Source organism: Pygocentrus nattereri, chromosome 20 (assembly GCF_015220715.1).
Source record: "Pygocentrus nattereri isolate fPygNat1 chromosome 20, fPygNat1.pri, whole genome shotgun sequence".
NCBI classification, from domain to species: Eukaryota; Metazoa; Chordata; class Actinopteri; order Characiformes; family Serrasalmidae; genus Pygocentrus; species Pygocentrus nattereri.
Genome location: NC_051230.1, coordinates 19,279,617 through 19,296,891, shown reverse-complemented (window position 1 = coordinate 19,296,891; position 17,275 = coordinate 19,279,617). Strand labels below are relative to the sequence as shown.

General features: G+C 38.9%; 1 protein-coding gene across 2 annotated transcripts; it reads left to right on the top strand.

The window, feature by feature from the left end:
- The first annotated feature begins 29 nt into the window (after window positions 1-29).
- fbp2 (fructose-1,6-bisphosphatase 2) lies at window positions 30-16,159 on the top strand. 2 transcript variants are annotated; one of them, XM_017695523.2, is made up of 8 exons: window positions 30-505; window positions 3,745-3,907; window positions 7,354-7,446; window positions 7,604-7,612; window positions 8,159-8,299; window positions 9,615-9,752; window positions 13,153-13,272; window positions 14,179-16,159. In XM_017695523.2, the coding sequence occupies exons 1-8, from the start codon at window positions 333-335 to the stop codon at window positions 14,365-14,367; spliced, it is 1,026 nt and encodes a 341-aa protein (XP_017551012.1). In that variant the 5' UTR covers window positions 30-332; the 3' UTR covers window positions 14,368-16,159. The 2 variants fall into 2 exon arrangements, with proteins under 2 accessions (XP_017551012.1, XP_017551013.1); XM_017695524.2 differs by lacking the exon at window positions 7,604-7,612 and having other exon boundaries at window positions 35-505.
- Window positions 16,160-17,275: the final 1,116 nt, after the last annotated feature.

Below are 17,275 nucleotides of genomic sequence, written 5' to 3'. Positions count from 1 at the left end.
CTGTAAAGGTCAAATGAAGTGCATGGACCCTCTGGCATTTGAGAATCTTGCTGTTGATGACCACCAGGCAGACCCTCTGTCACTGAAAAAACAACTCTGAAGAAACACACATTAGTACTTTAAAATTCAGAAGTTTTTAATGGATCTTTCTCGAACTTCAGTCCTGAAATGTGTGAATGTGGCCTTGGCTCACGAGACCGCAGTCCACACGGTCCTCGCCGGTCACCTGATATCCCTCACAAATATAACCATGGCTGTTACCCCCGAACTGCGACTTCAGACAGCAGACTTCAGTCTACAGGTCTCTTCAGCTCGGAGCTCAGGACGCGAACATGACGGACCAATCTGCCTTTGACACCGACGTGTGGACGCTCACGCGCTTTGTCATGGAGACAGGAAGACAAGTGAAGGGCGCGACGGGTGAACTCACCCAGCTCATTAACGCCATGCTAACGGCCATCAAAGCCATTTCATCCGCCGTGAGGAAAGCAGGCCTCGCTCACCTGTAAGTCTCGTTTAGACGTACTTTGGGGGTGGAGGGAGGGGCAGGGTGCTAAGCCATGACAGTTGTGCAGCACGGTAGCCTCAGCGCCGGTCCTGGAGTTCTCCCTGCCCACTCAAAAGGGGCCCTGAGCCCCGCGGGCCTCCTCAACGGCTGCATCGAGTGATGGTAACAACGCAGGAGCCCTCAGACGAGCACGCATGCGGGACAAAAGTTACCCAGAAATCATTAAGACCTTCCCCAAACCCACCCAAAAATGGTGTACAAACATTTTATAAACTGTGGCAATATAATACATCACAGTATTTCATATTTTAAACCCGTTTAGTTTGCTTTAGTTTGCCACCTACTCCATCTGTTAGAGGTGCATGATGATATCGGAATCATATCGGCCGATACCTGCTTGCTTAAATATCATCGTCATCATTGGGCCAATATTTCAAAACCGATATTTGATAAGATTGTGTGCCATAAGAGCGCTGTTATCGTTTGGGCGAGGCTGGCTGCTACAGTTATGCAGCTAAAACGTCTCCCACAGCACCACACACAAGCAAAACCAGGGGGCGCTAGCTCTGTAGCTTACATAAAACTCTAGGTAGGATGTTTTGAAAGCTTGAATCTCCTTATTGAAAAACCTAAAACTGCAAAGATTTAAGAAGGGTACAGCATTAAAATGATAAAACTTATGAAATAAGTTGGCTTCTTGTTCACCAGCTTCTTGTTCAGATTGTCCTGTTCCACCTTAACTGGTGCCGCAGTTACGCGAGGCTTGGCAGGGAAAGCCGATAAAAGCTAGGTTCATTTTTACACTTTGCTTTAATAAATTCATCTTCGCTTATTATGCTTGGTATCTCTGTTTACTACCGTTACATTTCGCTGTATGTTTTCGAGCTGTAAGATACAAAAACGCTAAGCTACGCTAAGAACGCTCTGCATTAGTGACACGATAAGGAGTAATTTCACTTCACCGTGCAGTCTGATCTATGGCAGTTAGTTTAATTCTAATGCAAAGGCTTTCACATGTTCTTCATTCTTGTTCAGTCGTGTTGAAGTCTTAAACAGTGTTTTGGATTTTTTTTTTCCATGTCTCTTGTCCTTGTGTTGGCAGCAATTCAACATCAATTAACATTTCATGAAATTGTAGTAAAAGGAGACTGTAATGACAAAAAGGAATAATAATTAAGGCGTTTGTGTGTGTATGATTTCTTTTAGTATGATCATTCATCACTATATAATTTCTTGTCTGTTTTTACAGCCCACCCTCTTTATAAAGTCTCTTATGATGATTTATTTATGACTACTGATCCCCAAGATTTCCCTTTTTTTATTTGCACAAGAAGGCCTATCAGTATTGGTGTAGGGTATTAACACTGATATCAATCCTGTATAAGCAGATATAGTATAGTACAGTATAACTGCATATAGTGCAGTATAGTATTACTTGATATAAAGAAAATCAATGGTATGATTCCTCCCACACGTTCCTACATAACATATCCAGTTAAGCTCAGGACTTGCTAACTAGTGGATTAGCAGGATCAAGCGTGTTGAGTGCAAAATGTGGCGAGCAGAAGGAATGCTTGCCACCGCTATAAGTTTACAATGAGAGTTTACAATGCTCTGATTAGCCTGATTTTATAGGTCTAGGTTGGTCTTGAACTTTGAAACAGTTTTATTCAACACCATTAACCACAGTCTAAATGTGGCAGTCATGTTAAAAATAGCAGTGTAGCCTTTTTATGTGACCTACTATATGATACTTGAGACCTATGACCTGTGACTTTCTTAGCTGAGAAGCACGGCTGAAAGGCCTGTAGATCCAGTGTTCTTTGTAGAAGTGGGTGACTGCACAGCGTTCATTTTTGAGTAAATGAGTGAGTCAGTTGGCCATGAGACAAGTGGTTTAATAGTGTAGATTTTGTGACATACTGGCTGCTTTGAAACTGTGTCTACATTCAGTTTAAGGTAGATTACATTTATTTAGCCGAATTAAAATGAATGGTTGGCCCAATAGCTTTGGACAGGTTTGAATGAAGTTGATCAGTGCAGTAGATGAATCAGTGCGCTGGCACAGCCTAGTTCAATCAAGCTGCCATGTGAGCATCTTGTGCCAAAACTATGACTTGCTATCATTTAGATGCATTAGCAACCAAAAAAAGGCCCTACTATGCCATGTTCAAGAAAAGAATGCTCCTCTTTGATGGTTCATCCAGTACAGTCAGAGATGTAAATACATGTGAATTCTGGTGTAATGGGGATTAAGTTAAACATATTTGAAAGGTTTTTGCATGACTTATTTTTTAAAGTCACTATATATGTTTAAAAGTTTGGAGACACTTGATTATCTGGTGTTTCTTTTGAAATCAAGTTATTAATAGGGAGTGTGCTCTCCTTTGCTGTAGTAACGGCCTCCGTTTTTCTGGGAAGACTTTACATTAGATGTTGGAACATTGCTGTGAGGATTGAATTGCGTTCAGCCACAGGGCCATTAGTGAGGTTTGGTGCTGATGTTGTTAGTTCTCAATCACAAACATCCTAAAGCTCTGGATAGTACTTCATCACTCCACAAAACGTAGTTCCAAGGCTCCACGCCCCAATGCTGTTGGGCATTTTATACCCCTATAGCTGCTTGGCATTGGGAAATGGTAACCTTAGGCTTGTGTGCAGCTGCTGTAGTGTGTCCCATTCTATTGGCAGTATCTGTTGGTCAAAAAGAGAACAAAATCCCTTGATTTCAGGAAAAACATGGGATGATCGGGTGTATACAAACCTTTGGACAAGTTGTGGGTTGTAATTAATCATACATTTTGTATTCTTCGCCCCCAACGGAGTCATTACGGCCTCAGGCACAAATAGTGATTATTCTGAATGTCAACATATAAAACAAATCAGTTGCATAATTATTAGAGTTCACAATATCTGTCAACACAGACTTCTTTTAAATAACGCACAGCAAAGTGAAGTGACCACTTTATGCAATAGAACTTTTGCATGAGGAGATTTACTTGGAGATGCTCCCAGTATATCAGATTATCTAAAATTTGGTTTGTGTAGTTTGGGGCAGCTTTAATGACTGAGAGAAGTAAGGAGGAATAGGAAGGACATGAGCTGGTGATGGGGCGCAAAAAACAATATTACTATAGAATTAAATGGGAGGGAAGGGAATTTTTAAGTGTGGTTCCTGAAATATCAGTGATTGGATGTCCTTCACACTGATGTGTTGTTACTGTATATGACCCCAGTCAGGGCATTGCTGGGCACATAAATGTCACAGGCGATGAGGTGAAGAAGCTGGATGTGCTGTCCAATGATCTGGTCATCAACATGCTGCAGGCTTCTTACAGCACCTGTGTGCTGGTCACTGAGGAAAACAAAGAAGCCGTTATCACCCCTGCTGAGAAAAGGGTGCGTTCACTACATGCTAGCATGTGCTACTGCTTAAAATGTGTCTGAAAAAGGCTTCAAGTGCTAGTTTGGCCATAAAATTGAATTGACACAGTTTTCCCCAGATTTAGTTTATCAGGCAAGACATATGTGGTGTCCAAAGTTCACTTCCTTAGTTTAGTTTAGTTTTAACGGTGGAGCCATGAAGCTAATGTAAGTTAGCTAACAAGTAATGGACACTCACACAAACCATCACACACTTCACCCAATTATTTAACTCAAACCTCAAACCATGTGGAGTTGTTAAATAATCCAAGACAACCTTGCTTGTATGGTCTCTGACACCGTACGGCCCACTGTTGTTTATAAAAATGAACAAAAGTACATCACATCGCTAAAAACAGTAGCCAGGCATGATTAGTCTTGGTGGTTGCTGTTGGAATGGCCACACCCATACAGAAGTCTGATATATGGCCATAGAAGTCCCATATGTTAAATAGGTTTGCATGTATATCACATACACAGTGCTGTGAAAAAGTATTTGCTCCCTTTCCAGTTTCTTCTATTTTTTGCAACTTTGTCACACCAAACGTTTTGGATCATGAAACTGTTTTTAATATTAGACAAAGATAACCCAGGTAAACACAAAGTGCTGTTTTTAAAGGTTGAGTGCATTTATTGAAGGAATACAGTGGTGAACCTTCCCTGGAGTGGCCAGCCTACCAGAATTTCACCAAGAGCGCATCGCTGACTCAGCCAGGGGGTTCGAAAAGAACCCAGACAAACATCTGAAATGCAGGTCACACTTGCCTCAGTCGATGTCAATAAACATAATTTCACAATAAGAAAAACGCAAAAATGACATCCATGGGAGAGCGGCAAGGTACGCGCCACCACTGACCAAAAAATATATGCAAAAAAAAAATCTAGATGGCTTTTTGGGATAATATTCTGTGGACTGTGAGGTCAAAGATTGAACTTTTTATGCCCGTTAAATCTGGCATAAAGCTAACACCGCATTCCTCCATAAGAGCATCATACCAGCAGTCAAATGAGATGGAAGTGATGATCTGGGGCTGCTTTGTTTCTGCAGGACCTGGATGACTTGTAATAGTTGATGGAACCATGAATTCTGCTCTTCATCAGAAAATCCTGAAGACCTAAAGCTCAAGCACAGTTGGGTTATACAGCAGGACATTGATCCAAAGCACACAAGCAAGTCCATCTCTGAAAGGCTCAAAAGAAACAAAATGATGGTTTTGGCGCGGCTGACTTAAAGTCCTGACTTGAATCCCATTAAGGTGTAGTAGCAAGACCTTAAACGGGCAGTTCATGCTTGAAAACCCTCTAGTGTAGCCAAATCCAAACATTTCTGCAAAGACGAGTGGGTCAGATTTCCTCCACAGCAAAGTAAAAGACTCACTGTAAGTGATCACAAACGTTTGATTGCAGTTGTTACTGCCAAAGGTGTCACAACCAGTTATTAGGTTTAGGTGGACAACCACTTTTTCAGATGGGTGATGGAGGTTATGAATAAATCTTTATCTTCAGTAAATGGAATAATCATTTAAAGCTACATTTTGTGTTTACTCATGTTGTCTTTATCTTATATTAAATATAGTTGATCTAAAACATCTAAATTAGCAACAATAGAAGAAATCGGGTGAGGGGCAAATACTTTTATAGCACTGTAAGTCCATATGTGACAAGTATACATTGGATAAGTGAAAGTCCATGCTAATATTATATATTTGAAATTTACATGTTGCCTGATATTAGATTCCCAAATGAACAGCAGCAACAACTTCTACCTGCTGAGGAGAAAAGGAGCTAATCCTAGAAGCTAACAATACTAAACTAGTTTCAGTGTATTGCTGTGTGATTTACTTATATTCATTTATAACATTATCTTTTGACATTTGCTTCATTTGTTTTCCACCTTAATGATATTAGAATATCAAGTACGTTTTACCTATACAAAAATGCCTGGTCACTTGGTAGGTCAGTGAATAATCTTGTCTAAATGCTCAACTGCAAAAACTTAATTCTTAGCATTTCACTGAAGTGCTTAATTCAGAGGTGTGAAAGTCCAGACCTGGTGGGCTGTAGTACAGTTTAAAGCAGTAGCTGTTCTTGTAGATTGATTTTCGTGCTAGTTCCAATCACAATCTTCCTCACTTACAACTAATACACTCCCTCAAAAGATCCTGAAAGTCTGAAACAGATGCATTAGATGCAGGTTGGAACTAAACTGGAGAGTAGCTCTCCAGAAGGAGGAATGTTGATCACTGGTTTCAAGATGATGAATGGAAAGTAGTGAGTGTTAAGTAGCAATATAGCATTTGCATAATAAGAATTGGTAGATGTTTGGCTTTCATCCAGTGTTAGCCCCCTTATCTTTTTCAGCTAGGTATGCATTGATATGTAAATTCTGACGTGATAACAATAACCTTGGTGTGGCCAATTCTGATAGCTGATCGTTTTAATTTATTTTTATTGCTTTTCTCAGGTCACACTACCACCCATACATGAAGTAAGACTAGTTTTGCATAGTGGTGTCATAGCTAAGTCAGAGGATGTTTTAAACGTTTATCATTTCATGTTTATGAAATGTAAATCATTTTGGTTATGGTTTCACTATATCAGACTGAGTTTAAACAGTGTATATAATCTCCTGATATGTTGTGCATCCCTATTTTATAGTAATTATGCATTTAACAATCTACCCGAGTTAAATGGGGATTCCACTGCTTTTTTTTTCAACATTTCTATATAATTCATTTTTTAGGATGTAAACATTCAGAGTGGCTTGATGTGAAAGACTCTAGAAACTTACTGAATAAGAATCTTTCACAGTGATGGTGATAGGAACCAAACATCTGAAGGTTTTATTGCTTTTGAAACCTCCTTCACAGAGAGTTACTTAATTAAATGGTTATCGATAAGTTGCTTAATGCCTGAGATACTACATTTCAATCGTTTTGAGAGAATCTTTTGTCCTCGTGTACTTTTTAAAAATCCTTTCATGGTGGAGAGGTACATGTGTGGTGTTGTAAGGCAAAATAATTGCCAATGAGAACCTATTTTATCAGATTTACCCCTATTTTACCATCATCAGCATGTAGGCGGTTTTGAATAGTAAATAAAATTTATATTTGTGGTGTAGACAATTTGACCCCTGGTTCTTATCACCACCACTGTAGAGAAATCTGTAATATACTGTTTCACATTAAGCAACCCTGAGTAACTTTAGTTACATCTTCAGGATTGAACTATGCAGAAATATCAGTGGAATTCCCCTTTAACACACCCAGATGAACTCATCAGCTCATTAGTGGGGCCTGAATCTGACTTGGTTTAAATGAAACAGGTGTGAAGAGAATATGGAACTTTTGTGGGGTATTTTATGGATGACCTCCAGTAGTCACCACTTAGTATTCATATTTATGTGCCTTTTACACACACAGGGTAAATACATAGTGTGTTTTGATCCTCTGGATGGCTCCTCCAACATTGACTGCTTGGCCCCCATAGGCACGATCTTTGCCATCTACAAAAGGGTGAGTCATGATTAGCTGTAACTACACTAACAAAGCAGGTAACAAAACATTACGGTCATAATGAAATTATCATAACTTGACTGTTATTAGTGTGCAGACCTGTTTGTAAAATCTACGAACCTCACATACAGCTATATTTTGCTGCTTTCTCATGCAGATTGAAGAGGTAGCTGACCAGAACTGACCTGCCAGATGACATGTGCAGGCCAAAATGGGAAATATATTAATGATATCTGATTTCACAAACTTTGTTGAAAGTTTAATTGCATTAACCTAAATTACTGCATATTTGTAAATTGACTAATATTATTATAGAGCTGTTCAGGATGTGTGAAATATCTCACAGCTGTATGAGTGTGCAGTACCAGATATGTCCAACAGGTGATGCTGTGACACATGAGTTTGCACTGAAAGGCAACTCGGCCCACACATTTAGATCAAATAAGCATGCAAATTAAGCTGAAAGCATTTACAGTTTAGTCATGCTCCCTTTTATTCAAGTGTTTCTGCACCTGTTCATCAAATCATGTTTTAGGCCTAACTAATTACCATGGAAAATGCTACAGTTTGAAAAGTACCTAGTTTGTTTTTAACCTCTAGGAGAAGTTCTTTAATAGTGTTTCTGGGTTAATAACACTAATTAATGCTGTAAGTTTATAGACTTTCGATAATATTGGGACTGCTCTCCAGACTCTCTGTCTTCTTCCCTCAGTCTTCAGAAGGCGAGCCCACTGAGAAAGATGCTCTACAGCCAGGTAACCAGATTGTGTGCGCAGGCTATGCTCTGTATGGCAGTGCTACTGTAGTAGCCATGAGCACTGGAGCTGGACTCAACTTTTTCATGCTAGATCCAGTAAGTATTATACAGCTGGCAGCTATAGTTGGGGTCTCTGTAGCGTAATGGAACTGGCTTCTAAGTGTATGTGAATGTTGATCTTGGCTCAAACTGTGGCCCATTGTACACACTGATCACGTGACTTCCATTGACACGTGACTTCCTGCCTGATAAAACAGTACTAGTCCAAAGTGGACATACCTGATGGAACATGTTTCTCATACTCTAAAGGAGATTTTGATCTTAAGGCTTATGCTTTAATGCTTAAAATTAATTTGTAAGATAAATAGAAATAGCCATGTTGATGCCTGTGTATGATAACTACCTGAAGGCAAAGGGGGAATAGATTGATTGCCAATTTCTATGTGTGTTATTTTATAGTATATTGGTATAAACAGATTAGAAAAATAGCGAGTATGCTGTGGGCTGGTTTCCTAGTCTCTGACTAAATTGCAGTACCAATGGTAAATCTCCATTGGAAATTCTTTTTAGTCTAGGATTGGGCTTAATCTTGATCTGGGAAACTATATGCCCAGAAGTCTTAAAATTCCTGCTTATCTAACATTTCCTCTGAAATCACTGGTATAAATAGGGAGTTCCCCCTGCAATAACTGCTTCTTCTCTTCTGGTAAAGCTTTACACTAGATATTGATATTAGAGGATTTGATTGCATTCAGCCACATAACCATTGGAGAGGTCAGATACTGATGTTGGATCATGAGTTATAGATCACTCTAATGGCTGCTCCAGTGCCATGTTCTGTGGAGTTTATTCAAGCCAATGGGTGAACCTTGAAGTAGCTGAATTCACTGATTAGAAGGGGCATCTAGATCCTTGGGGCATCTGGATCTGGGTGTATACAGTATGTGATTTTGACCTGTACTGTATATAAAACAAAGTGATGTATAGCAAAAGACCTTTGTTAATATTCACTCAGAAATCATTCATAGTTTATGAAGAATCTGTACTGTACTCTGTGAGCTCTGAGACGAGCCTGATCTAGATTTAACCTTTGAGTAGTTTACCGGGTACTTTACTGGAAAGTATAAATACTGAGTAGTTTACTGGAAAGTCTCACATTCTTTTTGTGGTTAAAATTGTGCTTAATAAGATACAGTCAGCTCTTATTTTCACTTCTCATTTAATTGGAATGTGTAGTAGTTTTATTTTCATCAGATTTTTTTTTTTTGTCAGGCATGTAGCATTGCTTCCCCTTTTAACGCACCAATTAGCATGATATAGGTTTCATTTTTGAGCTGGACTGTGTGTGGTAAGTGCCGTTTCTCAGTGAAAATGAAAGAGCTGGTGTGATGGTATGGTGTTCCCCATTCAGGCCATTGGTGAATTCATCCTGACAGACAGAAATGTCAAGATCAAGAAGAAGGGGAAGATCTACAGCCTGAATGAAGGCTACGCCAAATACTTCGATTCTGCTGTGACTGAGTACATAAAGCACAAGAAATTCCCTGAGGTAGGCCCTGAACTGCTGGACTTAGTTTAAACTGTTCTGTTTGACCCTCTTTAACAACTCAAAATGCTGATTAGTTCATATTTAACCCCTTATACTCTTAGAGCCTGTATGTAGGACGACACATCAATCTCCTAATTTATATAACATACATATTAGTTTAACAGTAACAATCATTAGTGGTAGTAATATTAATAGAAATAATTCATAGTAGTTAATGAATAATAACTATTAAGACTTAAGTTTCTTATTTGTATGACAGCTGCTTATGAACATGATTTTGAAGTCTTCAAAGTATTCTGACTGAAAATCATAAATAAGGTTTGTAGCAGACAAAACATTTGTTCATATAGTATTTCATTGTTTGCATTTAAGGTGACACTAATTTTACTGGCTTTTTTACACAATTTTACAGAGCATTAACTCAAAAATAGTTGATCGGCTGAACCATGTTTGGTGCCTGAAGTTTGCTTCTTTAGTTTTGCACTGGAACTTCAAGGCTAAGGTAGCTAATAAGCTACGTAAAGGGCTGTTACCTTGCTGAAAACATTATTAGCAACCATCTTGGAGCATGGATTTTCTCTGTCTATGTCAATTTTCAGAGATAAACAGAATTGCTTACGTGACTTCAAACACTATGTAACATACTATTGAGATTATGTAACCACTCTGTGAGGCTTAAAGCAAGAGTGAGATGACTAAAGCTAACAGCATAGGCCAGCATAGCTGGTCATCAATAAAACCAGCATATGTTGTGTTTTGGATGTTGGCATGCTGGCCAACCAGTGTTGGCCGACCAGCATGTGTTGGTCTGTTTTTTTTTTGTTGCCGTCTGCACTCCACTGCTACTAAAGATAGTCTACATTTAGCTAAAGCAGACTAATGTAATTAATATTATTATTTTTTAACCAAATTTCTTTAATGGTCAGCATTTAAAACTATATAACAATAACAGTTCTGCACCCTGTCCTGTTCAGTATCAGTCACTGATTATAATGTTCGAACGACTAATGAGCTGCCTTGCTGGTGGTCAGATCCAAACTTGGATCCAAATTGCTGACCTTCAGCTGACGGATGTGTAACGGCTCTGTGACACACCTTGCCCCCGTGACCGTTTCCTGTTTGTCTGTTTTTAGCGTCAGCTGACTCTCAGTGTTGGTGATGTGCTGGAAAGAGTGCTGATGTGAAATTCACCCACAGGAAGTGTCATGTCCTGCTGCTGGAGCTCTTATGGAACCTATGGACTCAGCAGCTCAGCCCAGTCACATGCTGGGCTCAAAAAATGCAGAGCAGGGGTGTTTTCTAGTCTGATAGGTAGCAACTAATAAACCATCTCCTGATTAGAGTTGATTATTGATACTGAATTGACTTGAGTTTTTGACTCTTCACTGCCACTTCATACCAGCTTTTTCATGACCACCCAGCAGCTGTAGTTACTGCCACCTGCTTCATTAAATAAAATATGCATTGTTGAACAATTATTAGCTGCAACATCTAAAAAATACTCTAAAAACTCATATGTATTGTGTTTTTTTTTTTTTACCATAGTTAGGTGGATAGGATAGACATGCAGATACATGCTGTTTATATTGTCATATATTATTAATATGTAATATGACCAGTTTTATTCACTCATGTCCACAACAATGCATATGTACTTTTACCGGACAGACAGCAGCAATTACTATATGTACATTATTATTTTGGTTTACAGTGCTGGTAATAGGAACCAGACATCCAAAGCCTTTAATGCCTCTAGACATTAAATGTTCCTTTTTTCATGATATGCGTGATATACATGGGCTTTACACATACGAGAAATATTGATGCTGTATGATGACCATCACCTTTACTAGAGGAAGTAAATGTGCTTTACAAAACTATATATAAAATTTGAATTAATACAAATTAAAAAATACAGTAAAGTAACAAGAATTTCTGGTTTTTACAAAAGCCTTTCTTTTTGTTTTTGTTAGCAAGTTAAAGCTTACTGCTCAGATTTATATGTGTGTGTGTGTGTGTGTGTGTGTGTGTGTATAGGTTTATTTATATATATATATATATATATGAATGTAAGTTAATGTAACAAATAATATTGGACCATTTCTGTTGGTCTATGTGTTCTGATATTTTTATAACTGCATAAACACCAGCTGTATTTCAATTATGTAAAAAAAAAAAAAAAGATGTTTTTTTGTGTGAGTGTGTGAGTGTGTGTGAGAGAGAGAGAGAGATAGATAGTGTCTCAAATTTAACAGAACTGAGATTTATCTCACAGACGTACATGTACATGAGGTTAGATAGGGTTGGGTGTGGGTGTAGTAATATTTGGCTACAGTAATACAAAAATCTCAGTCCTCATAAACTTCATAAGATTTTGTGGTTTGACAACTTCCTTTCTGTTGCCTGTTGCTCTTGTGTTGGAGGTTATTTTACTTGTTCTGAGGGTTGTGGTAACCCCTGGACTTCATTACAGTGTGTGTGTGTGTGTGTGTGTGTGTGTGTGTGTGTGATATAGTAGCATGCCTGCGTAGCTTTTCTACCACCTCATTGCAGCACTATTATGACTAAGCAGCACATGACTTCTCTCTTCTTTTCCTCCTTTTTCTTTCTTGGCACGACTGTTGCGCACACCTTCCTGAGCTGTCATTTACTTCTGTACGTGCAGTTCCAATGTTGTTTTCTTCCTCCAGCCCAGTGCTCCTGATCTTTGATCGTGGTAGTGCGTTTGTGTGCTTTACTCTTGTCTTATCTGTGCCTCCAAGTCGTCAGGTTCAAGGATTGTTAAAGATGTTTGTTTTGACCTTAATTAGATGATCATACACTTCCACTCTGTTAAGTTAGAATATTTAAAGCTTAAAAATAGGGTAAAAGAAAACATTTACCTCACTTTGAAATGGCGCAGATGTGTTTTGTGTAGTTAAATAAGTAAAGAAATAGTGTGAAAAGTTTGTAATTTATGTTTTTTATGATTGTGACAAGGTTTAGTGTGAATTCTAACAAATCTAAATGAGAACACCTGAGATAAAATCTCTTTTACAATTAAGTCACCGTATAAAACACAGTAAAGAGCGATCACTCATGTTATTTTTTTATTGTTAAGTTATGCAATGATGGCCTACCTATACATTTCCTATATAAATGAAATGCATTTAATTACAGGTACAGTGAGGTGCATAGGTCAGAGGCCAGCTTCCATTTATCGTGCTGCATAAACAAAACAACTCCTCATGAAAAATTACATTATGTGATGCATATCATGCAGCATGAGAACTATAGTGGTCATTTTTTTCCCCCATCACCTCTGTATTCATCATGACAATTGAGAAAACGAACAGATACACTTGTTTGAATAAAATGTACAGTAATTCCTATGAAGAATTTTTATTTGTGTGGCTTGCAGGATGGCAGCGCCCCTTATGGTGCCAGGTATGTGGGCTCAATGGTGTCAGACGTGCATCGTACCATCGCTTATGGTGGCATCTTCTTATATCCTGCCAATGAGAAGAGCCCCAAAGGAAAGGTGGGTTTTGCGGCAACATAACGTATTTATAATGCCTATTGTGTTGATCCAAGTTTACGCTCATTTGTACTCCAACCTCAGCACTTGTGGAATACAGTCAGCTTCAAAATGGTCAGCTTATCAAGCAGTAAACAACTGTATCATAAGAAGCTGTCACAGTGCTAGCAGCCAAATGAAATGAAGCCTTTGTCCATATTTGTAGACAACAGTTGTGTCATGCGGTGTCAGAAACCACATGAGTGTATTTAAGATTCCTTAACAGCTCAAGGTTTGAGGTAAGTATGAGAAGCAGTACATTAGCCTTGTAGCTCTATGGGGTGGGGTTGGGGGGGTGGTTTTTTAGGCCAAAATTTCACGTTAAATAACAAATATTTGGTAGTTAATAATTTATTGCAAGCCTGCTGGCCTCTTCATAATCTTATTCATTCTATCAATAATTTCCTATTCATGTTGAATTTAAAGCTGCTTTGGCCAAACATTTATTTTATAATCTTATTCAAAATGTTGTCAGTCAGCAAAGACGTGTTTTGTGTTTGAGGTTTACTTTTTTGGTTTTGAACTGGAGCTAAAGGTTAATGCATGATGCTAAACTACATTCAGCTAAACTACATGTTCACCAAACTGAGTGAACTTGCTTATGAGGTTTGCGACACTGCCTGACAGACTGTTACAGTGTGACATACTTTTGTCCATTTTTTTAAAGATGATTTATTATCCTGCTTTGTAAAATGACTCCGTGGTCAGTGGCCTGGTTTGTGTATTTGGGGAACTGGCTGACCAGTCAAACACTGAATGTAAGCTCAGTGAATGATGAGATGCACTTCTGTGACTTGGGTCATTGCACAACACCCCAATCTCTCTGTCTCTCTCTCTCTGTGACCCCCCCCCCCCTCTCTATTTGTCTAGTTGCGGCTGCTGTATGAGTGTAACCCCATTGCCTTCCTGGTGGAGCAGGCTGGAGGTTTAGCCACCACAGGCACTCAGAGGATCCTGGACGTTCAGCCCGAGGCTCTGCATCAGAGAGTTCCTTTTGTTGTTGGCTCGCCAGATGATGTGGAAGAATACATGGCCTTTGTGAAGAAATACAAGAAATAGACCATTTTACACTTCTGAATTTTTTTTAAGGCTAAACAAACAAACAAAAAGCAAATGAAGTTTGAAACCTACCAACCATCCAAACCAAAGATATATTCTGAAACGGCTTCTTTGGTTTAAACACATATGAATAAACACACTGTATTTGTTTTTGGCAAATGAGCTTAATTCTAAAACGTTTTCTGAAGGTTTTGAATTGTTTCATGCCTGGTTGGGGGTGTATCAATTCACTGAATTCATAACAGAGTTCAATATGATACAGTGGGGTCTTAATTTGATTCATTTTTCGATACAGCAAATAGAATGAGTGCTAATAGTGTGGGCCCATATAATGGAAGAGTTTCATAATGTACTATTCACTCCTGAGTCCTTACAGTCCATACGTTGAAACAAAGCTGCAAAATTCTTTCGTTTCAAGTTTGTTGTTTCTGTGATGTCACAAAGACAAACACATGTAAATATATCTGCCTGTTCAGGCTATAGATGTTTAGCTTGGCCCACTTTCATTGAAGTTATAAGAAGTGTGTATCAGCATAAACTGCTTTTTTAATTCTAGGGCAAACACACTCAATGCAAGTGTGCAAACACAAATGACAAACCTTCTATACAAACTCACTGTGTGTTCTTATGTTACTGTAGTGGTTAAAACACCCAGTACTGAAGGGGGTAATAGAGGACAAATGCGAAGAGGAGCTGCTGTCATTCCAACATCCACTGCTTCTAAACAAGTGAAAGGTAAAAGAGGTGCTTTGTGAGGAGCCTGGCCACTTCCTATTTCCTATATTATATCAAAAACATGACTGCAAAACACTAGAGTCCTTAATGAATGGAAGTAAATGGACCTAAAATCTCTGTTCAGCCTTGGTTTGCCCCGAGCATAACAGGGAGCAAAGAAAATGTGTTTTCTCAGATCTTCTTACCCCAACTGCTCCCCGTGTGCCGTGGATAGGGCTGCCCACCACTCCGGGCAAGTGTGCTCACTAGTGTGTGTGTGTGTGTGGTGTTTTACTTCATGGATGGGTTAAATGTGGAGGTGAAATTTCCCCTAGTGGGACTAATAATATCACCTAAAATCAACCAAACAAAAAGTTCAGATAGTGTCTATTCAACTGGTTGGATGATTTGTTTGGTACATAAAACCACACGATCTTAAGTGGACCTTATGGGCAAAAATAAACAAGAAAATGTAGAATATGGTCTCTTTCCAGTTTATTTGAGTATTATTGTTTTCTAAAATGTGCTAGCCATGAGCTAATATGTTTGCCCTGAATTCATAATTTCTTACGAAGAGTATACTCTTCCTCCCTGCTTTTGATTTTGGGGTAAAGAGAAAGCGAAGGGAGGGTCTCTGTGTGGGCTTTAATTTTTATCATACTTCTTGCAGTAAAATCAGTATTAAGCTGAGTACTCTTATTTCCACCAATCTGTTGAATGTACTCTTCAATACTTCTGGGCACTGAACAATACAATGTTATATTGCTGCGCTTGATTTGAATCACACTATGGCACAGTCATTTCAGTGTTAAATCACATAGGCCATTATGTGAACGTGTGAATCTGACTATGTAGTTTCATATCTGATATCTGCTATATTGATGAAGCCTTAAACCTTCTAACAGCCTGAGGCCAATCTAGGCAACAGGTTTATGCTAATGCTGGAAGAACATGTGAACTCTTTGCTTGCAGCTACCACACAAACCTTTTTTATAATAGAAAGTGTCTTATTGTATTGAAGCCTTTTCTGAAAGACATTTTTGTTCTGAGAAAACCAAATAAAAACACCAGTATTTGATCAAGTGGCATCTTTTTTTCTGTTTAAACTTATAAAACTCCATAAACTCTGTAGCATTCCTTCCCTCAGGCAGTGTTAGTGTCTCTGTTCTCTAGAATAGTGTGGGTGTTTGTCATGTTTGTCCTGTGTCTGTCTCTCTTCCTCTCCAGCTTGTTGTGAACATTATGTGCTGAGTGGTTTCGTTACTGATTGGTTGCTGGCAAAGTCCACTCTCCAGTCTTCCTAACAGGCACCTCCTGCTCGTAACTTGATCCTCATCCATTTCTCCAGTAAAACCATCTCCCACAGCTCTCTGAAAGTTGGGAAAGATTCCTCTCTGTGCCTTACTTAGCACCTATGTAAGTATAAATATACATCAGAGAATAAATACAGGGAGCATACTGTACAACACAATTCAGCCAGCCATTTATGTTACACTGCACTCCACTGACCTGGTATAGGTCAGTGTCTGGCATATGTAAATAAACACGGGAACAGGAGCTGACAGTCCAGACTATTACTGACATCACTAGAAAGGCATTCAAGTTTCTTTTATTGCCACGCAACCAAGGAACTATATGTAATTCTGTACATCTCCATTATTTAATATTATACACCGATATTACAATATTACTTTAGCTAAGTTCCTAGTTTGGCTCTGCCCATTCACAATGAATATGAGGTTTTTGGTAAAAAAAAAAAAGTCATTACATTACAAGTGGCCTTAGGAGGGAGCTGGGGGTGCACGATTTTTTATACCTCAATGGGTTAATGTAATTCTCAAAGTTAGCCAAAAAGGGAACTGTGAGTAATTCCTTATTAGAACCACCTTTGATTCTCTAAAGCAGTGGTTCTCAAACCAGTCTTCAGGGACTCGTAGAAGGTCTGGTTTAAGTAATCTTCAGTGATGAATCGTGAATCTGCACTGGGCAAGGTGATGATGCTGGAACTTTTATTTGGTGCTGGTCCAGTGAAATTTATAAAGATGACTACTCGAAGAAAGCCCTGCGATGGACTAGCGACCTGTCCAGGGTGTATCTTGCCTTCCGCCCAATGACCGCTGGGATAGGCTCCAGCACCCCCTGCGACCCTGAGGGAGAAGCGGCTTAGAAAATGTGCGTGTGTATGCGTGCCTGA

Coding starts and splice junctions, on each gene's coding strand:
- fbp2 (XM_017695523.2), top strand. CDS start 333: ATGACGGACCAATCTGCCTTTGACACCGACGTGTGGACGCTCACGCGC. Junction 3,908..7,353: donor TCACCCCTGCTGAGAAAAGG/GTGCGTTCACTA, acceptor TTACACACACAG/GGTAAATACATAGTGTGTTT. Junction 13,273..14,178: donor AGAAGAGCCCCAAAGGAAAG/GTGGGTTTTGCG, acceptor CTATTTGTCTAG/TTGCGGCTGCTGTATGAGTG.